Here is a 24,500-nt window from a genome sequence, read left to right as displayed (position 1 = left end):
AAGTATATTAACTTCTTGTTTCATAAAGATAAGATGGTTTAACCTACTGTTTTTAAGGATTATTAGTTTGAAAACTATGTAGTATTACTTGCTATTAACCAGTCATTTGGAGCAATCGCCAGACGCCGGACCTAAAAGACCTGTAGTTCTACACTCTAAAAATTCCAGGCAATTGGAGACAGAAGTGGTCTCTGCAGTATTTTCATTATACCTGTCAGGGGCCATAAGTCCACTCTGGGAACTTATACTCTATGAAGCAAGGGACAGGCAGGTTAGGTTTGTTATACTTAGAATCTTGGAATGGGGGTATGGGGATCCTGGAGGTCACCCAGTCCAACTTCTGTTTACAGACGTCATTGTTGCAACACACCTTGAAAGGATGTGCTCTCTCCTTAATGAGAGAAGCCCTCACATGTGAGAAATGTACCTAAGTCTGGACTACAACCCGTTTCCATTGTTTGCATTCATGAATCTGGTTCTGGTATCTTTTCCTTTCTGTCTTTCTTTCTTTCTTTCTTTCTTTTTTTTTTTGAGATGAAGTCTTGCTTCGTCACCCAGGTTGGAGTGCGGTGTTGTGATCTTGGCTCACTGCAACCTCTACCTCCTGGGTTCAAGCAACCCTCCCACCTCAGCCTCCCAAGTAGCTGATATTACAGGTGTGCACCACCACTCGCAGCTACTCTTTTTGTATTTCTAGTAGAGATGGGGTTTCACCATGTTGGCCAGGCTGGTCTCAAACTCCTGACTTCAAGTGATCCCCCCTTCTCAGCCTCCCAAAGTGCTGTGACTATAGACACGAGCCACTGCACCCAGCAAGTTCTGATATCTTCACAGGCTGCCCTTACAATCTTTTGTTGTTGTTTTGAGACAGAATGTCACTCATGCCATAGTGCAGTGGTGCGATCTCAGCTCACTGCTGCTTCCCAGGCTCAAGCCATCTTCCCACCTCAGACTCCTGAGTAGCTGTGACTACATGCATATGCCATCAAGACTGGCTAATTTTTAATTTTTTTTTTGTAGAGATGAGATCTCACTACATTGCCCAGGTTGCTCAAACTCCTGGGCTCAAGTGATCTTCCTGCCTCAACCTCCCAAAGTGGTAGGATTACAGGTGCAAGTGACCATGCTTGGCCCCCAATCTTTTAAGACCATATTGTCATGGCCCCTTAGATTTCTTCTTAGGCAAAACATGCTAGAGCTATTATTTTTTCACACATGTGATTTCCTGACCACCTGTCCCCAATCCTGGCTGTCCTCTAGCTAAAATATATGATTTTTTAAAAATCCTCTTCTGATGAGCATGAAACTCTCATGCCCTCCTTTATTGTTACTGAAAATTTAAAAACTGTGACAAAAACGTGCTGCTCTGCTTTCAAACCAGATTGTCAAATAGTATTTGCTTATATTTAATAACACAGCTGGCATTTATCATGCCAAGACCATGCTAAGCATTTTAGTGGCAATACATCACAATAACCCTCTGTGGGAGGTGAGAAAACAGGCACGGAGCAGTTAAAGAATTTGGCCGAGGGGTGTACAGCTAGGATGGGGCAGACAGGAGCCGCCTGCAGCACTCCGTGGTAGTTAGACGAGCACAGAGGACGGCAAGGGGGCGTCATGTGCAACTAAAATGAATTATCAGGTATGTCTTGAGTTTTTCTCCATGTGAACTACTCCCCGATATTTTTTTTGCAGTTTGCAAATCTAAATAGATTAAAATGTATCTGATGTTGGCCTATTGTAACCCATCTTGTTGTCTGTTAGCTATTACTCCCAGCTCTTGTCCCCAGATAAGACTCGACTCAGTGCTTAACCCATTTATCATTTCCCAAGACATTCTCCAGTGATCTGTGTAACATGTGAAGATAAGGACTTCCTTGACCCTCTAAGTTAGGCTGCCAGCTCAACCTGTCAGCTTCTAACTTAACTGTTTTTTATGCTGCTTGCCAAGTGAATTGATACTTGTATTCAATAAAGAGCTCAATTTTTAAAATAATGGCGGCACTAGACTTTGTACACCAGGACCGTTCTCCCCATGTAACACAAAGGTTTAACCCCCCTAACAATAAATGTCTCATCTCCCCCAGATTAATGATTCGCAAGGAAATGTAGGGGTGGAGAGATGGAGCAGGTTAAAAAATGAAATTTGAGGGCCCTGTCCTCATGTGACAACAGTGTCAACTTTGAGAAACACTGCCCTAGTTACATGGCATTATCTAAGACTATAGCACTGTCATCTGGCTGACAACAGCTGACGGGACACCCACTAGGTGTTGCATCTCAGTGCCTTTAAGGTCCTATCCCAGCATCTTAGTTACCTCCCTGCACAGGCAAGGACAGGGACTCCAGGGTCCCAGGTGGAGTGCTCACTGCTGGTTCAGTGCCCAGGGAACGCTATCCTATAGAGGCGGGAGTTGAGGTAAACTTTGAAAGATGGAAAAGATTTGGACAGCAAGGGAGGTGGCAATGAGTAAAACATGAGTTATTTACCAAGCAGGACACTAAGTAAGCCAGCCTGGCCACCACAGAGGTCTGCTGAGGAGGCACAGTGAGATACCAGTTGGGACACCCAACTGGAATGCAGGGCATGGGGCCTCGATCCTTGCACGGCCCCCAGGCAGGCAGGTCACCTTATAAAGAACGGTCATCACTACCTTATTCCTAATTGCCTTCCATCTCTTGGCTCATCCACATTAGACCTGAATGTAGGAATATGTCATCTTAAGGACCCCAGAACCTAGGACTGGGCACATGATATGAACGCAACAAAAAACTGCACTGCAGGAAAAGCAGTTCAGTCAGACTATTTGGCATCATGCAGCCTTAACTGACAAGCATTTGTCAATTCACCGAAAACATATTTATTAGCAGCCTGTTTCAGGTGAAGTTTTCCTCCTTTAAATGTTCTGTAGCCTTTAAAACCTAGCTCACTGGCTTCCAAACCTCTCTTGAAAGATCTATTGTGCAATAATTGTACTTTTAAAAAAAAGTTATACACAAATAAGCCAGGTGGCGTGTAATGTTTCAAAAGTGCCATGAAGAAAGGCATGAACAGCATCAAGCAGGTCAGTCAGGTGCCCGGGGAACAAGTAGGGCGGCTGCAGTGCAGGCAGGTAAATTAAATCTGCTCTCCACACACTGCTGTGGTGAGGAAGGTGTGTTCGACTCTCAACCAAAGAGAAAATCAACAGGAGAGGATTGGCATTTGAATTCAGAGCAAAGCCCTCTTACTGAGAGGTGAGCCCCAGCCCCTCCAAATGCCCCTTTCATGAGTTAGGATCTCCTAAGTGGTACAAACAAACAAACAAACAAACACGGTGGACCAAATGAAAAGTAAAAGTAATACAAAGCTGGGGTAGTGAACCCATAAAAGCATTAAAATATAAGAGTGCCAGTCTTTGAGATTTTGATAGCTACTGGGCCTTCTGAGTAGGAAAGTTTTATTCTCTTTAACATAACTAGAAAAGCAATGATGGTTTTGCACCCACTATTTAAATACCTGCAAAGGGACAAATTCTATAAACAACTTAGAATATGCAGAATGTGGTCTATCTCAGCAGCCTCCGGCCACCCCATCCTTGCCCCACACATGGCATCCAGAAAACAGAGCTATTGCTGGAAGGGCTTTATGGAACAACTATCGGAGCCATCCAGGAAAAGAAAGCTGCAATCCTCAAACCACCTAATTTCTTGTCTTGGCAACAATTAGAAACTTCAAGAGTAAAATTAAGAAGCGTGCCTTGTCTTTAATTCTTCAACCTGGAAAAAAAAAATCCACAACACAGCTCTTCTCAACTGGGGATTTTGAGAGTGAAGTGCTACCATGTAACTGTCTTATAACACACTTTTCCTCAAATGGTAATGTTGATATCTCCTGTATGTGCAGAGGGACTTGAGTAACAGTTTTTTTCCTCCACCTATACTGATAATGCTGATTATAAGAAACAGAAATCCAGTAAACCAAATGGAAGACAAACTCACATGCTTATAAACTAGTTCATGATTCTGTCACTTGTGATCCATGAAAACAGCATTATATCTTGCAATATAAAACAGCTTAAGTCCAAACACCTTATTATCAGGATGCTGTCTAATGGAAGAATGATTTGCTAAGGGTCGTATGCCTTCTGGCCCTCACATCCCCCAGCATTTGGCAACTGCTCATCCTGAACGCCAGCACTTGTCTGCTCTGGGGTTTCTCAACTGCATGGTCATTGATTCTTCCTCCTCCCTCACACACTGCTGTCCTGCCTGCATGCCCCCTTATCATTAGGTGCTGTCGGCCGCCACCGCTGGCTTCCTGCCCTGCTTGCACAATGAGTAGGCAGCAGCTGCTGGCCACCACTCTCAAATGTCACCATTAGGCCAGTCAAATGGCATCCAACGTGATGCCTTCAATTATGGGCATCATTGATGGGGAGCGAGATGCACACCTTCTCAAGTTTTTATTGATTTATCTTGCTAGGTGCTTCTTAAGGATTGTAACATCTTGCAGTGAAAGTGGCTTTCTGGAAACCTATAATTCTTACTGTTTGGCCTTTCAGGATCGTCTCTTCCACTTCCTTCAGCATTTTTTTAAAACATGAACTAAAGTATTCATTTAAATGGGGAAAGAGGAGGGGTACTGAGGCCTGCCTTCTGCCAGTCCTTCTGCGGAACACAGTGGTAGTTGGCTGGGCAAGCACATTCTCTGCTCATCCTCTGACCTCATTCATTTCCCCAAGGCCACAGATAAGCCATCAGGCTGCCGTTCACAAACGGACATCACAACAGCCACTGATGTTTGCCGGCTTGGCAAGGGGAGCCCATTCAGGAGTTTTGGGGTCTGTATAGCAAAAGGAAACTCTCACATCACAGAGGAGGAAAAAGGGAGAAAATTCAGGTATTGCTGGACTGACGGGGGAAGCCAGAGAGTCAGATAAGCAGGAAAGAGTGGGGTGATATTGGAAATAGGAACACACTTTTTGAGCCACATGGCCAGTCACTCTGTTGGGATTCTTTCATTTAATCCTCACAACAATCCTATGAGGTAGACGTTATCATTTCTCCATGCAACAGAGGAGGAAACCAAGACTCATAAGCCTCTACATGGTGGGGCCAGTGTGGCTCCCAGGCCCGTGCTAGCCCTAACTATCTCCCAGGAGTCTTCAAACAGTTTCCTGGGCTACAGGAGCATTTGTAGGTGATTTTATACACACACACAGACACACACAAACACATATACACACATATATACTTTTTTTGGTCAAAAACATTGAGAGTAACCTCCATTCAGCCTTAAACTGTTATCATGGCAACAGAATGGCAGTTTGCATTTGTGCTGAGAATTTTCTGACTCCATTTCGGCAAGGTATTATGCTAGGGTCAGCCAAGCAAAGATGCATCTGAAATTTACACACCCAAGCTGGAAAGCAGATGTCTCCTAAGAGAGGTCTGAGAAGGTGATGTGGTTTTCAGAGCTGGGGAAACATCTAAGCAAGCGGAGGGAAGGACAAGGGGATGGCTTCTGTCTATTTCCACAGCACCTTCCATACCTTTTCCATGAGTCAGACGGGCCATGCATTACTCAAAAGTATCTAGTTAAATCCTATTTAAAATAAAGGGCACAAGGCCAGTGCCCAGTGCTTGATATATTTTAAAATATGTGGAATGAATTAATGAATGTAAAAAACACCCAAGACAAACACAGGCTGCACATAACCTTATTTTAAGGTTTGTCTTTAAATCTCCTTTTGGGGAAAAGCATCAAAGGGCAGTTCAGGAAATGCCAAAGCATTAAGATGCATTCAGTTCCACTGTCAGAAAGACCTTCTGATGTACTTCCAAGAGAACATTACAAACAAACCTCACATCTATTCAAACACAAAAATGCATGTCCTCTTGTTCACCTCATTCATCCTTAATCCAAGACACTCTCCTTTCACCTGGACAAGTACCTATCAGCATTTGCTGTTTTAAAAACTGGCAACACCAGATAAGAAAGATGATCAGAAACACTGAGCGTCTCCTTGCTGGGTAAGGTAAATACCTTAGAAAGGTTAAAATGACTCATGCATTTCAAAATTCAAATTTTGAATCAATTAATTTGGACTTTTTCAAAAGAGGGATGCTTTATACTCTATATCTTGCCTATGGCTATAATTTTGGTCATAAAGTTATGAATTAAATCGTTCTATGTGTTCACATATACCCCAAAGTCCATATACAATGATTTTTCCATAAAAATCATAAAATCATCTCTAAAATCCTACATACAGTAAAGACAAGACAGCAACTATTACTGAATGCTGTAAGGGTTATGAGAAAAGCAACAGCACCACAAATGGCTAACCCTGGGCATAAGTACAGGAGGCAGAAAGACTGTGTCCAAGATTTTCAAGAACCATAGAAAATCAAATTGAATGATTCCAGGTTTATACTTGGTCGACAAAAGAGCAACACCGATGCTAATCTATGTACAAAAATAATTTCATTCTCCCAGTTTATAAACATAAGCTTGAAAGAAATAACTCTCACAGTAATAAAAAAAATAAAAGAAGTAACTGCTCTATGTGGTACAAACTAAAAAGGAATTCTCACCATTTATGTTTGGAGGCTTTAGAATGAAACCATGAGGAAGCTATCAGGAAGGCCATGCTAAAATTGTCAAGAAATGCTCACTGCGTCCTAAATTTTTCTTACCATTTTTTCTTCTTTGGCAGGTGGACTTCGAAGAAAAAAGCAGAGAGGGGCAAAAAGAATATCAATTATCCCAATAATTGTCATGAGCCATGGAAATCCAATTGCCTTTGCAATAGCACCACCAGCAGAAGGACCTTTCAGGAAACAGAGAATTAGATAAAGCTCTTCCAAATGTCTTGTAGACTGAAAGATGCAAAGATTTAAATAATTTTAGTAGACGTTATCCATTGTGTATTGAGGTAAAAGGTTCTTATGAAAAGCCAATGTCCTTACCTATAGCATACCCCATACAAAATGCCACATCCGCAATGGCGTACACACTCCCATAGACGGACACGTGCCGCAGGTCTACGAGGTAGCCCATGATAGGCATCATTGACGAATCCACCATTCCTGAAGACAGTCAGGGAACACAGTGTACAGAAAACGGATGTAAACCCAAAATGGGCCGAATATCAGGGACTGTGTCTTAAACTCACCACCCTGCCAGCTCTCCCCCTTCTGTCATCACCACCTGCAAGTCTTGGGGTGATACTAATCTTTGAGTAGAAAGAATGAAGGAAGCCTTTTCTGAACCCCAGAGGAGGTCAGGTTCCCCTCGTATACAGATGTTCTCTCACAGCATCATCTCAATTGTCATTCATTCTTCAATTCTTTGCTAAATGCCCAACTCTTCTGTTGGTTTTGTTCACCCATATCCCCAGCACTTGTACATATTAAGAAGCAGCAAGCACCATTTCAATGAAAGAAACTTTCCTCATGTGCCTGCCACTGACACATGTGGAGGGGAGGGCACCAACCTCTGAGTCCCTGCCAGTGTGTTCACAGACACTGGCTCACAGCAGCCAATCATGAGCATCCCCATTTTATAGATGAGGAAACCAATATTCAGAAAGGCGAGGCTTGACCGCACTCACTGAGCCAGGGAGTCTGAGCCAAGAACTCTGAACACACACCCTCTTTATGCTACCTGTTCCCCACTATTCAAGAGACGAGATTCTAATGCTGGTCGTGGTTGTTGCTGGGGTGTATGTCTGTATGTATATGTGTGTATTTATGAGTATGTATGTATATGTATATATGTATCTGTGTATGTCTATGTATATGTGTGTATGCATGTGTGTATTTATGTGTATTATGTATATGTATATATGTATCTGTGTATGTATGTGTATATATGTGTACATGTTTGCATGTGTGTCTGTGTATATGTGTTTGTGTATGTACTTGTATTTGTGTATGTGTGTGTATGTGTGTAGGTGTGTATGTGTGTATATGTATGTGGGTGTGTGTGTGTATGTGTGCATATGTATGTGGGTGGGTGTTTGTATGTGTATGTGTATATGTGTGTATGTATGTATGCATATGTGTGTATGTATATTTGTGTGTATGTGTATGTGTTTATGTGGGGGGTGTATGTGTGTATGTGTGTGTGTATGTGTGTGTCAGTGTGTCTGTGTATGTGTGTTGTGTGTATGTGTGTATGAATGTATGTGTGTTTGTGTGTATGAGTGTGTATGTGTATGTATGTGTGTGTGTATGTGTTTTAGCTTCTTTTAGTTCACACACATACAATACATACACACACACAACACACACATACATGGATACACATGCATACACACACACACACATAAACATACATACACACACATAATTTCTGAGCAGGGCCAGATGATCTCTCAGACTCCTTGGAGTTCTGGGGCGTTCTGGTCCCCCCTATTATTCTCCACCTTGGAAACACCCATAGTCTAAGCGTGTGGCCCAGGTGTGACTGGCAGGAGGTGGGTCAGGCATGCAGGTGTACTGAGTGGTGAGGGACAAGTGAACCAGAAAACAGCAAAGCAGGAAAGCACCAAAAGGATTCAGGCCAGGGGGCCATACAGTTAGTAACCTGCAACTCTGCCAGACCTGCAGAATGGCAAGGGGAGCTGCCAGAGGACTAGCACCCTCCCTAAAAAGATGGGCCATCCAGACAGTGGAGGACAAGGGGAGGCAAGGCAGAGGACAGGCAAACGGTCACCTGAGAAGGACCTAGAGTACCATACTGAGTTCTACCCCAGCCTCAGCAGCCTTCTACCATCTGTCCTCAGTGAAAGCCATGCTGTGCCACTGTACCACTCAAAGGTTACGTTCCTGCTTCTACAGGGGTGGACTGAGCACTTACTTTTATCATGATCAATTGGTATATTATAAATAAGAGACAAAAGTATACCATTCACTCAAAATAGTGACAGATTTTTCCTAACATATTATCATTCTTAACATTACAAAAGCGCATCTCCTTGCCCATGGGAATTCCTGCAGCACAGGCGGTCATCAACACATTAGTCTGCTTTGTCTGTACTAAAACCTCTTCAAAATACATATGTGAAGCCTTTGCCCCCAGCCTCATGAGAAGACCTGCTCATAGGGAGGAGTCCACAAAAATGAGCTCTGTGCAAGGGATTCCTTTGTTTGCCCAGCCCCAGCAGTGGAGCATCAGTTTCCTTCTGTAAATATCAGCTTTTAAAAAATACTGGTTTTCAGGAAATAAATGACTAGTGCATAGAAGCAGGTGTCTTTACACGGAGAATCGACAGGCTGTAATTTAGCTAAGCTGCCTGCAGCCTCCTTCCAAGATTCTGGAAATTTAGGTTGAGGAACTACAGTCTACCAGAGGAAGAAGAACCCTTCCTAGTGGAAAAGCGGTTTTAAATGTAGGCACAAGGTTCGTGTGACTTACCAATTGCAAAACCAACTCCAAAGTTCGGAGCTATGAGTCCGTAAATGTTTTTTGCAAATGGAATCTGTAAGAGGAAATAAACGTTATGCTAAAATAACAAGAGATCCAACTCTAAATCATCTCGGAAAGTCTTGAACTTGTGTTTTCTCTGGGCGTGGTATGCCTGTTCCCTTCTGAAGAAAACAGGAGGAAGAAGGGTGGGGTTTGTGAAGAACCGGACCCTCCAAATCTTTCAAAGTCAAGGCTTGAAACGAGTTTTATGACCACCATGAAAAACTTGTCACCGGCATATGTGAAAGATCAGCCTAGTCCACCCTCAAGTTTTGACAAGAACAAGTAGGCCTCATGAGGGATGGATATTGGCCATTGGTAGAAGAGATTTTATTCTAGAAAAACATCTTGCTATTGTTTCAGGTTGGTTGTCCTGAAGTGTTTAAGACACTGTCAAGCTTAAGATGATGCAGGGGAAAAGTTAAACTGTGAAATAAAACATTTTAAATAATTTCTGACATAAAATGAAAATACACTCCTTGGAAAGTCTTGTCCAAACATTTTTAAGATGATAAAAAATTAGAATAAAATGAAAGCTGTAATAAAATATCAACAAACGTAAAATGTTTCTTGGTGATTCTCGCCCAAAGCGCAAGTTTTATTCACAGATTGTTCCCACTTGTCGAATGCCATCTTTTACTCACACATAAAATGCTGACTCCAACAATTATCATTCCCAGAAGAGCACAAAGCCACCTACCAAAAGAAAAAGCACCATCAAGAAATGATCATTTGATTTTTTTTCTAGTCCAAATTTTCAATGAAAATCAAAACAATTACTTGTAACAGCGAAGGCAGAAACAACTTAGAATTTTTTGAAAGAACTACATTATTGTAACAGAATGAGTGTTGTTTTCATATCATCTTACCTCCCCATTTTGTGTGCAAGTATCCCAAAAATATTGGTTCCAATGAGATAAGAGATACTAGCTGGCAAGAAGGCAACGCCTGTAAATTTATGAAAAGGAGACCTTATCAGTGCTGATATCAGTCATATGTTAGAAAAAGTAATAACTGTAGACACCACAATGTTGATGAGAGCAGATGAAACGAAGCCCCGGGGCCCACACCCCAGCAGCTAATATCCGGCGCCTGCCGGATCCGGTCTGGACCCACGTGGCTTATCCTCCACACAAAGCTGCTGAGACACTCCAGAAATGAAAGTCCTTTCTCTATCAACTGCTTCATCTTGCCTCCATCTCTGGCTGGTGGTGGGCTTCACACGTGGGCCGATACGAACAGCTCCTGCCTGGGAGCTCAGCACCTGCAACCTTATGTGTGATTTCATCCGACAGAAGTAAGACGCAGTCATTGAAAGAATTAGGGAACCGTGAGATAAAAAGAAAAAAGTTAAAATTACCCCAAACCCCATCCATTACTCAGATAATCACCACAGTTATTTTCTCCTGTAAGTTTATTTACATATATAAATATATTTATGTGTGTTTTGATTTACAAAAAAAAGGGATTATACTCTATCCTGCTTGTTTCAGTTAGCTTTATGAACATTTTTCTATGTCAGAAACATAAATGTCTGCCTGGTCATTTTTTGTTGTCAAGTCAGATTTTTTTTTTTTTTTTTTTTTTTTTTTTTTTGAGATGGAGTCTCGCTCTGTCACCCAGGCTGGAGTGCAGTGGCACAGTCTTGGCTCACTGCAACCTCTGCCTCCCAGGTTCAAGTGATTCTCTTGCCTCAGCCTCCCAAGTAGCTGAGACGACAGGCATGCGCCACCACGCCTAGTTAATTTTTGTATTTTTAGTAGAGACTGAGTTTCAACATGTTGGCCAGGCTGGGCTCAAACTCCTGACCTCAGGTGATCCGCCTGCCTCAGCCTCCCAAAGTACTGGGATTACAGGCGTGAGCCACCACGTCCGGCCTCCTATCCAAGTTTTATTGCTGTCCCCATAGAGGACACCTGCATCCCCCAGGTTCTGATGTGCCCAGGGTGATTTCCTGCTGGTGGTGGCAGCAGTGGCCTTGAACGTGTCCTCCGCATTGAACAGAAAGGCCTAACCATATCAGACCCAGCTTGGCTACAGGGGAATTGTCCACATCAGCTGTGTCTGGTCCTCATCCATCCAGCTGTGTGTGGTCCTCAGAACCACAGGACAATCTCTTTATGAGTGACTGCTTTTCAAACTCCTAGTGATTTTAGTATTTTTTCCTTGAAATCAGATATACCGGACTTGATTCCAAGCCTTGCCCACACATAGTAAAAGTTACTTTGTTCTCAATCAGAGGACTGCATAAGTGAGACATGCAGGTAGATATCAGATGACCGAGTGCCTGCTACACTCAAAATGCATGGGGCCTGGAGGTCCTTCTCATCCCGGCAGCTGGCCACACACTCACGGGCAAGTGTGATCTTGTCTCTTTAGGATAAAGCATGAATGTCTACCATCAAACCCAGAAACAGGCTGAGTCTTCCAACACAGCAGGGACTTCCAAATAAATGGCTCCATGAGCTAAATCCAAAACCAGATCATTCTAGACATGGGGGTTCTGGGAAACACTAATAAAGAGCAATCTCATTTCATTTTCCAGAGAATTATTTCTGTCATGCTTAGCAATATGTGGTGGTCAAATAATTGTTCAGTGTAATCTGATTGAGCAAACATTTACTGACAGCCACGTGCCCAGCACAGCAGTGGCCTGCAGCAAAGACAATGACAACGTGATTCTTGTCCTGACGCAAGTGTTTTGAAGGAAAGGAGCAGATGACGTTTAAACTGTGACCTGGCCAAGTAAGGAACATAACAAAAACACAGGTGTCATGCTCTGGGGACCTGGAACTGCGTCTGGCCAAGCTCCGCAGAGCAGATGGTATATAAACCTGGCCTCAAAAGCTGTGTCGTAGGACTTCCTACCAGCTCTAGGGACTGTTAGTCCGGATAGTAAGATATCATGACAACCTTTGTCTCATGATAAGAATCCCCAAGGGCCAGGTAGGTATAAATGAATAAAACAAGCAAATTGCAAGCAAAAATAACAGTGCAGATACCATGATAAAGAACCACTGACATTCAGCCTCAGTGTCAGAGAAAGAAAATGAAAAATGGAGCAAAGAGAGATCTGTGGTGACCCAGAGGGCCCAGACTCCATCTAGAAGGCAGACGCCACTCTCTGTGGCCATTCACTCCCCTGAGGGACTGCAGTTCCAGTATTGGAAGATCCTGTTTGTTTTATGAGGTGGAGTCTCAATAGAGGCAGAATGTCAGTGGCTCTGTTGCCCAGGCTGGAGTGCAATGGCACGATCTTGGCTTAGTACAACCTCCGCCTCTTGGGCTCAAGTGATCCACCTGCCTCAGCCTCCCAAAGTGCTAGGATTGCAGGCATGAGCCACGCACCCAGCCTCAGCAAGAATTCTTTCTAGGGCTTCTCCCGACTCTGAGAAAAGTGTTGGCTGGGACTGGCCTGCAACAGTGCCCTGGGCCATGGCAGGAACCCTCCCTTCTGCGGGGCAACACTCTTCACGTATCTCTGCTCACACCAGAAAGTTCACCAAAGGGAGATCTTCTACCACCCCTTGTGATTTTGGTACAATCTGGCTTCAGCCACGGCCTTGGCCAGCCAGTGAGGGAGGGGCTCCGGTCATCACGAAGCCTGTGGGGAGCTGAGCTGGCCGTCCAGCCCCGGAAGCAAAGGTGGAAATGAGACCTTGGGTTTCCTCCAAGCTCAAGATGACCCCTCCCTGAAGGCCAAGGGCTCGGCCTAGAACCAGAATAGGGGCAATGGTCTGCCCTGTCCTATGGCAGGCTTAGGAGGATCCTAAGTCCTCGCACTCCAGAGCCACAGAAGGCTGGCAGTCCCTCTCGTCTTCTGGTACAGGCCCGTGTCCTACCCTCCATCCCACTTTGCATCCCCACAGCTCATTAAATACAAAGGGGCTAGAAGAACCAGAAGACAAGAGTGTGCCTCCATCCTTGTCTGAGGCCTGTTGTCCAGGGCTTCAGTTTCCCTTTGGGGGCTTGTAGGCCTCACCCCAAACTGTAAGTCCCTAAGTCTCAAGGTGTCCGGAGAGGCCATCTGACCTAGAACTCAGATATAGAGAAAACACCATGAAATCATTCTTTCTCCACCCACTGAAGCCCAGGGCTTCCCCTCAAGTGGCAGATGAGGAATTTGGGGGCCAGGCTGGCAAGGGAGCCACGTGGAAGATGGGTGGGCTGCCATCTTTACTACCCCTAAAAAATGTGGCCAAAAACAATGCCTTCAGCAAGAGCAATCCTGCGTCACCCATGCAGCTAATAAGATTGTTTGCCCTGACTTCAAATATCATAGTCTTTCTCCAGAAACAGTGAAGGGAAGCATAAAGGCAGAACAGCCTCCCTTTCACCCTGGACTGGAGCGAGCTCAGAGAAGATTCCTGAACACCAGAGTCTGGGCTGCAGGGGCAGCTCCCCGCCCTCAGCACTGGGTCCTCCGCACTGCTTCACTCACAGTACCCCATCCCCAGGGTCAGGGAGCCATGGGCTGAAAGCTACAGAGAACTAGGGAAGGTGGGGTATTTCCCCTCCTGCTGGTGCTGACACAGGAGGCAGGTAGAGAAACCTGATTCTCTTAAAGACAGACATGTCTATCTCTGGGGCAAATGAAAGGAGGAACCTCGGTGGTGGAAATGTGCAGCAAGCTGGTTGAGTGAACGTCTGGCGCCGGTGATAAGCCCCACACAGCAATCTGATGAGATCCAGGCAGCCTGCACTCTGCTATCTGCCCCTGATGGCCCATGGCTTCTGGCTGACTTTAAAGATTTTATAAAGAAAGCCTCAGGCTTTGTCTGAAGAGGATGAGCACAAAACATCTTAAGTGTCCTGCACATGGCCAGGACACATTCAAAGGGGATGAGAGTTCAGCTAGGTGGCCGGGAGACCCAGTTCACGCCTGTAATCCCAATACTTTGAGAGGCTGAGGCAGGAGAATAGCTTGAGCCCAGGAGATTGAGGCTACAGTGAGCCATGATTACACCAGAGCACTCCAGCCTGGGCAACAGGACGAGACCCTGTCTCTAAAAATAAATAAACAAATAAGAGCTTCTCAGCTCAAGAGTGCGTGCAAAGTCAACACAGCAGCTCAACTCAGCAGTGCACACCCCACTTGGACAGCGGGCGCCTCCTGAAAACACCGAGAGATCCACATCACCTCAAGGGCCAGAGGGAAGAAAAGCTGGGAAACAGCCTCTCCAGTGTCAGCAGCGGGTATGAGCAACAAGGCTGGAGGGTGTCTTCTCATCTGCTGTTTGCTGACTCGGTGTCAGATCCAAGTCCACCCCTCCTGCCAAGCGGCACGCCTCTTTAGGAGCTCTGAAGGTCTTTGGGCTTCCACTTTCATCTTGGCTGCTAGGGAGTTCAGAGCTAAATTTTCTGCCTAAGAAACATTCTTGTTTAATTCCAAGAATCCTTCCTCCTTCACTGAATACCTCTTCTGATGTCAGGCTTGGTTTGGGTTTTGTTTTATGACACAATTCACATGGTTTAAAATTCACCCTTTGGGCAGGATGCGGTGGCTCACGCCTGTAATCCCAGCACTTCGGGAGGCTGAGGCAGGGAGATCACGAAGTCAGGAGTTCACGACCAGCCTGGCCAAGATAGTGAAACCCTGTCTCTACTAAAAATACAAAATTAGCCGGGTACAGTGGTAGGCACCTGTAATCCCAGCTACTCAGGAGGCTGAGGCAGGAGAATTGCTTGAACCCGAGTGGCAGAGGTTGCAGTGAGCTGAGATCGTGCCACTGCACTCCAGCCTGGGCAACAGACTGAGACTCCGTCTCAAAAAAAAACAAAATTCACCCTTTGACAGTGCATCGTTCAGTGATGTTTAGTGTATTCACAGAGTTGAGCAACCATCATCACCATCTGATTACAGAACACTGTCACCATCCCACAGAGAAACCTCACACCCCATTCGCAGTTTCTCTCCATCCTCACTCCCTCTCCCCCGGCCATTTGGGACTTTTTAGGTATTGTTCGATGAGAGAGCGTAGCAACTCTGCAGATTCCAAAGACACTGGTACTCAGGCCAGGCCAACTGCAGGGAGGCAGACAGAACAGGGAAAGTCTAGGCCAGGGGGCAGCTTCTGGCAAGACACCCCCCTTCCCCAGGGCTGGATGCCTGTGAGAGAATAAGGTCACCTGAAGAAGGGTTGGGGACATTGAAAATGTCTGCTTGATTCAGAGCTGAGAGTCTCCATCTGAAGCTATCCACACGTACCTTGAAAGAACTATAAAAAGAATATAAATCTCTAGGAAGGACCGTCAATAAATTCTTAAAGAAAAAGGTGTGTAGGGGAGCACTAGCCTTCCAGATATGCAACCACATTCTAAAGCTACAGTAACTAAACAGGAATGGCAAATGGATCAATGGGATGAAAGAGGGAATCCAGAAAGACAGCCAAGAACTTGTGGTCCTTGAGAAAATGATGAGGATGGGAAGAATCAGATCCACTACTTCAGAAATGGTCCTAGGACAACTGGCTGGCCATACAGGGAACAAAACTACTAGGTTCCTACACATGCCTTGGGACAAAATAAATTCCATATAGGTTCAAGATTTTAATGTAAAAAACAAATAAAAAATGTATTAAGGGAAAACACGGGTGATTAAAAAAATAATCTTGGCATGGGAAAGGCCTTTCTGAGCTTGACTTGATACGACAATGACATTAAAGGGAAGCCTGCTAAACCTGACTAGTGGCATTTTAAATATTTGAGTGGCTAAAAAAAAATCCATTCAAGAAAAATCCATAAAGTCAAAAGACATAGAACAATTTGAGTGCAATATCTATAAAACATGTGGCAATAGATTATTATCTTAATACATAAAGAACACATAAAATCAATAAGGACAAATAACTTTATAGAAAAATGGTCAGAGTATATTCATAAGAAATTCATAGTAAAAGAAATACACATGGCTAATACACATATGAAAACATGCTCAATTTCACTCATAAAGAATTTGTGGCTGGGCGTGGTGGCTCACACCTGTAATCCCAACAATCTGGGAGGCCAAGGCAGGTGGATCACCTGAGGTCAGGAGTTTGAGACTAGCCTGGCACATGGCACCCACCTATAGTCCTAGCTACTGGGGAGGCTGAGGCCACGAGAATCACTTGAACCCAGGAGGCGGAGGTTGCAGTGAACCGAGAGTGCGCCACTGCACTCCAGCCTGGGCAACAAAGTGAGACTCTGTCTCAAAAAAAAAAAAAAAAAGAGTTTGTAAAAATAAATTAAAGTGAGGGCCGGGCGCGGTGGCTCACACCTGTAATCCCAGCACTTTGGGAGGCCGAGGCGGGTGGATCACCTGAGGTCGGGAGTTTGAGACCAGCCTGACCAACATGGAGAAACCTCATCTCCACTAAAAGTACAAAACTATCCTGGTGTGGTAGTGCATGCCTATAATCCCAGCTACTCAGGAGGCTGAGGCAGGAGAATTGCTTGAACCCAGGAGGCAGAGATTGTGGTGAGCCAAGATCGCGCCATTGCACTCCAGCCTGGGCAACAAGAGCAAAACTCTGTCTCCTGGGCTCAGGTAATACTCCCACCTCAATCCCCCGAGTAGCTGGGACTTCAGGTGTGCGCCACTACTCCTGGCTAATTTTTTTGTTGCTGTTGTTGGGTTTTTTGTTTTGTTTTGTTTTGTTTTTGTAGAGACAGGATCTCGCTGGTCTTGAACTCCTGGTCTCAAACTCCTGGTCTCAAGAAATCCACCTGCCTCGGCCTCCCAAAGTGCTGGGATTACAGGCATAAGCCACCGGCCCAGCCTGCCATATGGTTTCTAATGGCAAAAACTGGAACTGTTAGGGAAGCAGAAGTTACACCATTTTAAGCTCAGCTCCATCTTAAAACTAGCAAAGCACATTCCTTGCCAGTCACGACCCATAGTCATGAGATGTTTAGAGTTAAGGAAACAGCCTAAAGATACGTACAAGGACACTCTCCTACCACAGCAGAAAGTCCAGATGTGCTTTCTGAGGACGCCCTGCTCTAACAGAGTTGTTTCTAATAAACTTGCCTCTTCTGCTGTGTTCTGTGACATGCCTTGAATTCCTTCCTGAGTGATTTCCCAAAACTTTATCTTGGGGTCTGGATTGAGATCCCTTTTCTGGCAACAAAATGAGCCCAAATGCCCAATAATAGGGACTGGCTGAGGATTTCAACAGTTATATGTTGTTTTATTTTAACAATAAAACAATATGCAACCATTAAAAAGAATAAAAGGTTTCCAGTTAAACAGGGCAGACTGAATCTATAGTTTTTCTCCACTCCCACCTCAAAGTCCATTTAAATGCTAGCAAAGGAATAGAAGAAAATTCTAGACACACAGCCTATGCCCCCTTCCACCCCCATACCTTCCTGAGGACAAACAGAGTGGGAGAGGAGAAGGGACAATACGAGGAAGAAGTGAGCAGAGGACACCACAGAGAATGCTGGAATCTTCCACCTGCAAATGATGAGGCCAGCAAGAGGCAAGAACCGTTGTGCCTCACAGCCAGAAAGGAACTGAAGCTTCGGGTACTGTGAAGATGGGGCTGAAAGCAGAGGCTGGCAACATGAAAGCAGGCAGAGAGGCTGTGTTAAGAGCAGTGGGACCCCCAGCACTCCAGCCTTCACCCTGGCAGGAGACAGTTTCTCTACAGAAATTAACCAGAATGGCAACCAGGGGCAACACAAGAGGCTGAAACAGGAACATGGTGCGAGGGTGTTATTGCAATAACAACCTCATCAAAAAACCCCAAAACACTTAGAGTATATACAAAAGGCTCTTCAGATTTAAGATATGATAGCATCCATTTTAAAAACTCAATAGGCAGTTTAAAAGATGAACAGGAATAACTCAATGGAAAAGGGGAAAGACAAGAAATTAGAAGAATAAAAGTAGGGAGTCTAACACTCAGCCAACTGGAGTAAAACAGGAGAGAAAATAGGGGGATTCATTAAAGTAATAATACAAAGAGTCTCCCCAGAATTGTAACATGGGGTTCCCCAAGTGAAAGGGCTGATTAAGCAAGTGTTCAGCCCAGAGGAGGAAAACAGACCCCACTGCAAATCATCAACATGGACTTTTATAACCTAGAGAAGAAGTAAAGGTCCCTCGGGCTCCTACAGAGGCTCAGGAATGAGGGCAACACTGGCATCCCCCACAGCAACCCTGGATGCTAGAAGACAACAGAACAGTGGCCCGAAAACTCCCAAGGGAAATGATTTCCAACCAAGAATTATACACGCAGACAAAGTCAACCAAGTGTAGGATAAGGGTAAAATATTTGCAACTATGCAGGGTCTCAGAGACCTTTACCTGCCACGCACACTCTCTCAGGAAACTGTGGGAGGCTATGCTCTACAATAAGGAGGAAGTCAGTCAAGGGCAAGGAATACAGGAAACAGAAGAGAGGCACAGAAGATGCTGGGGTGATGGGGAAGCAAAGTCTAGACCGAAGACCTAGGACAGACATCCACAAACGAGCAAATACACAGAAAGATCAGGTTTGCCAACACTTGACTGCAATTGGAGAATTTTTCATCTTTGCCAGAAACTTTGGTGGATATATTCATAAACACTACATAAAACATTAAGAAAATGAAAGGACAAGGCAACGACTAACTCCAGGAAAATTAAATTTGCAAAAAGAAAGGAAATTAATCACAGTACCCTACATAGCTCAGTCAGCTGTGAACAATAATCACCCAGTCACAATAATGTCAGTGCTGAATGCCAGTCTAACAAGAAGCTGTAATGCAATTATTCAGGGAGGACAGAAGGTGGGAAAATGCGTGAGCTGGTTGTTTGATACTTCTATGTGGCGCTGCAACGGCATTAAATAATCCCCATCTACTGTATTAGGAAGCTGGTGGACAATGTCAGAAATTGGAAAATTTTTTAAAAGGGGGTGTCATTAGCCAGGTGTGGTGGCACGTGCCTGTAATCCCAGGTACTCGGGAGGCTGAGGCAGGAGAATCGCTTGAACCCGGGAGGCGGAGGTTGCAGTGAGTGGAGATTGTGCCACTGCACTCCAGCCTGGGTGACAGAGTGAGACTCTGTCTCAAAAAAAAAAAAAAAAAAGAGTTGGGGGTGTACACATATTATTTAGAGACATAAGGGTATCAGCAGAAGAAAGATCTAAAAACGTTGAAAGTGATGGAATCTGAAGGGCTTTGGGGATCAAGAGGCGTGGGAAAAAGACAGCTGTTTTTCCTTATAATTCTTTTATCTTTGACTTACAATTATGTATGTGTGTAACTTTGATAAAAAAATAAAATTTAATTAATTTTAAAAAGTAAATCTACGTGTTCTGACACGGAAACATGGCCACAAAATTGCATGAAGGAAAAACAAGAGGTCACACAGTGATGTAAATGGCAAAATTCACTTGGTTGGATTTTTAGGCATTTCATGCAATAGGGTGGTAAACACAGAACCATCTAGAAAAAGACATAGAACTGTTAACAGTGAATATCACAGGGGATGGGCTGGGGGAGGGAGAAAGATGAGCATGAAATTTAAAAATGTTTTACGTCCTCAATCAGCACACTTTGATTTTGTTACAATAAGCATGTATTACTTTTCAAAATTAAAAATACTTTTTAAGAATTAATCCTTTTAACAATTAGTTTGTTATTAGTCTCTTTCACATAAATTTTATGGCTGTCCAGTTAGTCCAGTTCAGAAACAGGGGAAGATGCTGACTGTATTTTTACTCTCATTTCTCCCCAGATCTGATGTGTCTGTGTGAGTTCTGCACCCCTCAGGGATGATGGATAAACCAGAGAACAAACAGACCCCAAGGCTGCCCTAAGCAATGACCCCATTAAGAGTCAAACAGAAGCAATCACTTTATCATCCCCGTAAGGGCAACTCAGCAGGGATGCCTTGGGGACAAAGGCTGCCCTGGGGACAAATGCTCTTGAATCAGAAGAGCCCACCCCAGTCCTTACCCAGCTGCCACTTTCGGGAACACATGGTCTCCATCATCCAGATGGGCAGGGCTGGCTCCAGCATGGCGATGCCCATGTTTGCAAAGCAGATGGAGCCTGTAAGGGAGGAAAGGGCTTTGTAGTGGCTTCTGCCTCCCCTCTCATTTCCAGGCACAGTTAGACTCCATGCGCCTACAGCTCAGATAACCGCAACTTCTACTTTCATTAAGTAAAGGATAAATCACATATCAAGGGGACAGCAAAGGCTGTTTATCATAATCATCATCATCATGGTCATCGTCGTCCTCATTTTAAACAACTAGAATCCCAGAGACAAGGTTTGGACTGGAGGCAGCCCTAGAGTTCCTTTGGTTTAACCTACCCAATTATGGTTTTATCAATGAAGAAAGGAAGCCCAGTTTATTAATGCAGTAGCTTGCTTGGGGCCACCCAGCAATCAGGCCACTTCCAGACCACACACAGTCTCGGGGCAGCCTGAGGCTCTCGCATCTGTGTTTTACTGTGCAATATACGTGGGCATTTCTAATGATACCTAGAAATGCCAGAAAATCCAAGCAGGATCAGGTGCATTCAGTACAGGCATGCCGTTAGGTGGAGGGGGCGGGGTTCAGCGGTACATAAGGGCACCTATGCAAATATTCATGATCTCTTAACCAGAACCCTTTGTAAATATAGAACTATCTGCAAAAAGACCCACGGAACTGTTCTCCATCGTTCTGGGAACTTCCCGTGTTGTGCCTCTTGGAACCTCTAATTTGCTACAACAAATTCAAAGAATATTGTGCAATCGTGATGAAGGTGCACATATGGTGAAGAAAGGTCTGTTCATTCGACATGAGACTTAAAGGCAGAGCATATCAATGGCAGGACTTCCCTCAAGTGGACAGCCACTTGGCTCTCAACTCCCTTCCCCAGTCGGGCTGTCTGGAAGTGTCGATGACAGTCCAGGAGTGCTGGGTAGCATCTTTGTGTCTCCTGTGAGCAGGTACTAGGCAGTGAGGTTCCAGGGAAGCCCAAGACAGGACAGGCCCAGGCTGCACAGCCCTGCTCAGACGTGCCCAAGGTTCAGGGAGTCACATTTCTGGAGCCCCCGTCCCTCACCATACCTCCTCGTCCCCACCTCAGATGCCAGGGTTCCAGAAGCATCTGAGCTCTGGGATGCCCCCTGCATCTTGCAGACGTCACTGCATGAATAAGTCACCATGCCACCTCCATATCCCTTTGGCCAGCAAGCATGATAGACAGGGTCTTGGCCAGGGTTATATACCTGCTGCCCTAATCAAATCCAGCAGCAGAAGGGTTAAACAAAACCAGCCTGAGGGTTGACAAAGGCTGAACTTAACTACTGGTGCCCAGTTCTCCCAGGCGCCCTCCAGCCTACCTGTGTTAGGGAGCCGTGCTTAGACAAGTCTAACCCTAACTGGGTCCAGTGCTACAGTGCAGGCTGCCCCAGAGACCAACACATCAGCGCGCAGCCAGACCTTCTCCTGGCCTGACCCCAAGGGTCTGCTTACCTTGGTACTGAGGCCCAGCAACACCTACACAAGGCTGGTCCCTGGTTAGGCAGCCCGGGGCCTGGCAAAGCAGGCAGCCTCCTACCACTGGGACAGTCTTGGGGAACAGTCCCTTGGATAGATGCAGACCATTATCCTTCCCAAGAGTCACAAAACCCCAGTGCTTTCTTTTAGTCCCTCTAGGCCAAAGCATGTCCTTTAGCCAAAGGGTGTTTGAACGGCCTCCCTGCTGCTCGGCAGGGATGCTCTCTGCAACAAGGGAGCCCCTCTGGTCCCTGTGGGGCTCTGCTGTCAGTTTCTATTCATATATGCCAAGGTGAGTCAGACTGCCCACCGGGGACCCTTGCCTTGAGGCCAAGGACTCCTTCCGGAAAGTTCAAGGCCAAACAATGATGGCCTTCCATACAAACACAGTGGGCAAGCTTAGCTCCAAACAAACCCAGCTGGGCATCCCCAGGACCCAGGCAGCTCTGCAGAGCCCAGCATACGCCATTTTGATTTTCCCCAAATGAGACAAAAAGGGCCTTGGCTGAGTGTCAGAAAGCGATGGCGGAAGAAAACCATTTCCTTTGACTTGTAGCCTCTTTGCCTTTTCTGTTTTTTTATATAGCCCAACATTTCTAGCAGCAAAACGAAAATCAGCCCTGGCCATCCACCCCTGCCTCCAACACGCGGCCATCACCTCGCATTCCCCTGACTCAGAAGACCCACAGAGCCCCACCTGCAGCAATGAGGATGTACGGGTCCTTCAGCAGCGTGGTTAGGGGTGTCCCCTTCTGACTCTGTCAAGAAAAAAACACAGGTCAGAAGCAGCACCATGCCCCCTCCCCCAGGGCCCTCATTCCCAGCCGCTTACCTCTGGCTGCACCCGGGACGGCTGGAGCACAAAGAGCTGAATAGCTAAAAAATAAAAATAAAAAAGACAAGCCCCTCTTCAGAAAGCAGGTGTGGCCCAAGCGCGTGCCAGCACGATGCCAAGGTCATGGCAAGGCGCCCACGTGGACTCACTCACCTCCATCCAAGAGTACCAGGGCGGCCAGCACCAGGAACGGAGCCGTCTTCCCCACAAACTCATAGAGCACACTCCCGAAGGGGGGGCCCACTGCAGGGAGAGAAAGTGGGGACACCACCCCTGGGACACATGCCCTCTCCCTGTACTAGAACCATCTATTTGACTCTTGTGTTTCTCTCTCTACTTTGTTCCAATAAGGCTTTGGGGTGGCTGCCCTATTGTTCTGTTCGGTTAGAGTTCACTTGTCTTGGCAACTTCCTCCAAGTGGCTTTTCCTAAGAAATGGGCAAGAGTCTATAAAGGTCACCCTGAAAGCAAAGGCCCGAGAGAAACAAGATCCAGGCCCAGGGCTGGGCTGCTTCCACTGCACAGGAAAATGTGTAAACAGAGACTTCGCTCCTTGTACACCAGCGCAGGCAAGGCTGCAGGCTCCTGGAAGCAGGCGGGAAATCGGAAGAGGAAGGAAAAGGCTCTGAATCCCTCTCAGGGAAGATGTTTGTCCCCTGGTCTGGGAAGTCAGCCAGGGCAGCTGGGGGAGGCAGACCCAGAAAGCAAGGTTCTCCGTGATCACAACTCACTGAATGTTCCCGAGGAAAGGGTCTGGCAGACCGTCCTGTTCAACCTTTGGTTTTCCATCTGGGCCCAGGGAGGTTTGGAGCAGAGGCAGGGGAAGTCCTGATCCCCTCCACCCCCAGCTCAGGGCTCTTCCTACCATTTTTCAAAGTCTCCATGAAAGCAGGAAAGGAAAAAAATAAAAAGGGGACCTCTGTGTTAGTGCAAACTGCGCCAGGGTCACGGGGCGAGGACTGCCGCTGTCCAGCGCCAGGCAGGCCCCTCTTGCCAGTTTGCCTACACAGGGGCCTTACCCACCTAAGACCCCCATGGCCAGGCCTCCCAAGGCGATTCCCATGACGTTGCCTCTCTCTTCATCATCTGTGTAGACACTGGCAAGCATGCCCATCCCTACACAGGGAAAGAAGTAGTCAACAGGCCAGCTCCGGGAAACAGCAAAAGAATAATGCGTGACTCGCCTTCCCTCTCCAGCCAGCCTTGTGATCTTCCCAAACCTGTCAGATTCACTAAAATGTAAGACCAAGCAGAACCCAAGAGGAAAGTGGGTGCCTTCTCCAAGAATCCCCAGCACCCCAACCACCACCAATACCTGAATTCCCTGAATGAGTCCAGCTCACTCTGCAAGGGGCCCCTCACAAACTCACTCAGGCATTCCACACCTACCAGCCACAGAGGAGCAGGACGAGCCGATGCCCTGCAGCGACCTGGCAATCAGCAGGAAGGCATAGCTGCTGGAGAAGGCAAACACTGCCGAGAGAGGGGGTCCAAGACCACACATCAGTGCTGCTGGGACACAACCGTCCCAAACAGGGACGTTTCAGAAGCCCCCCTTAACCCAGTGGAGCATTTGCATGTTAGCCACCCTGTGCTTTTGTTCCCTAAAAAGCTATCAATTCCTTTCTGCAATTGTTGCCAATACACAAACCTCCCAGGCCATATACTTTTTTTTGAGATGGAGTCTTGCTCTGTCGCCCAGGCTGCAGTGCAGTGGTGCAATCTCGGCTTACTGCAAC

General features: G+C 45.9%; 1 protein-coding gene across 2 annotated transcripts in view; it reads right to left on the bottom strand.

The window, feature by feature from the left end:
* The window catches only part of SLC18A2 (solute carrier family 18 member A2), a 39,480-nt gene that overhangs the window by 2,285 nt on the left and 12,695 nt on the right, over nt 1–24,500 (bottom strand). For both annotated transcript variants that reach the window (XM_521615.9, XM_063782169.1), the window contains 11 exons: nt 24,151–24,234; nt 23,785–23,877; nt 22,916–23,005; nt 22,760–22,803; nt 22,625–22,685; nt 20,390–20,485; nt 10,327–10,405; nt 10,102–10,153; nt 9,407–9,470; nt 6,955–7,074; nt 6,682–6,815 (listed from right to left, as the gene is read on the bottom strand). In XM_521615.9, coding sequence (XP_521615.3) covers nt 6,682–6,815; nt 6,955–7,074; nt 9,407–9,470; nt 10,102–10,153; nt 10,327–10,405; nt 20,390–20,485; nt 22,625–22,685; nt 22,760–22,803; nt 22,916–23,005; nt 23,785–23,877; nt 24,151–24,234 — 917 coding nt within the window. The remainder of the gene's footprint in view (nt 1–6,681; nt 6,816–6,954; nt 7,075–9,406; nt 9,471–10,101; nt 10,154–10,326; nt 10,406–20,389; nt 20,486–22,624; nt 22,686–22,759; nt 22,804–22,915; nt 23,006–23,784; nt 23,878–24,150; nt 24,235–24,500) is intronic.

The sequence above is a fragment of the Pan troglodytes genome, chromosome 8, assembly GCF_028858775.2.
Source record: "Pan troglodytes isolate AG18354 chromosome 8, NHGRI_mPanTro3-v2.0_pri, whole genome shotgun sequence".
Lineage (NCBI taxonomy): Eukaryota > Metazoa > Chordata > Mammalia > Primates > Hominidae > Pan > Pan troglodytes.
This window is presented reverse-complemented; position numbering and strand designations above follow the sequence as displayed.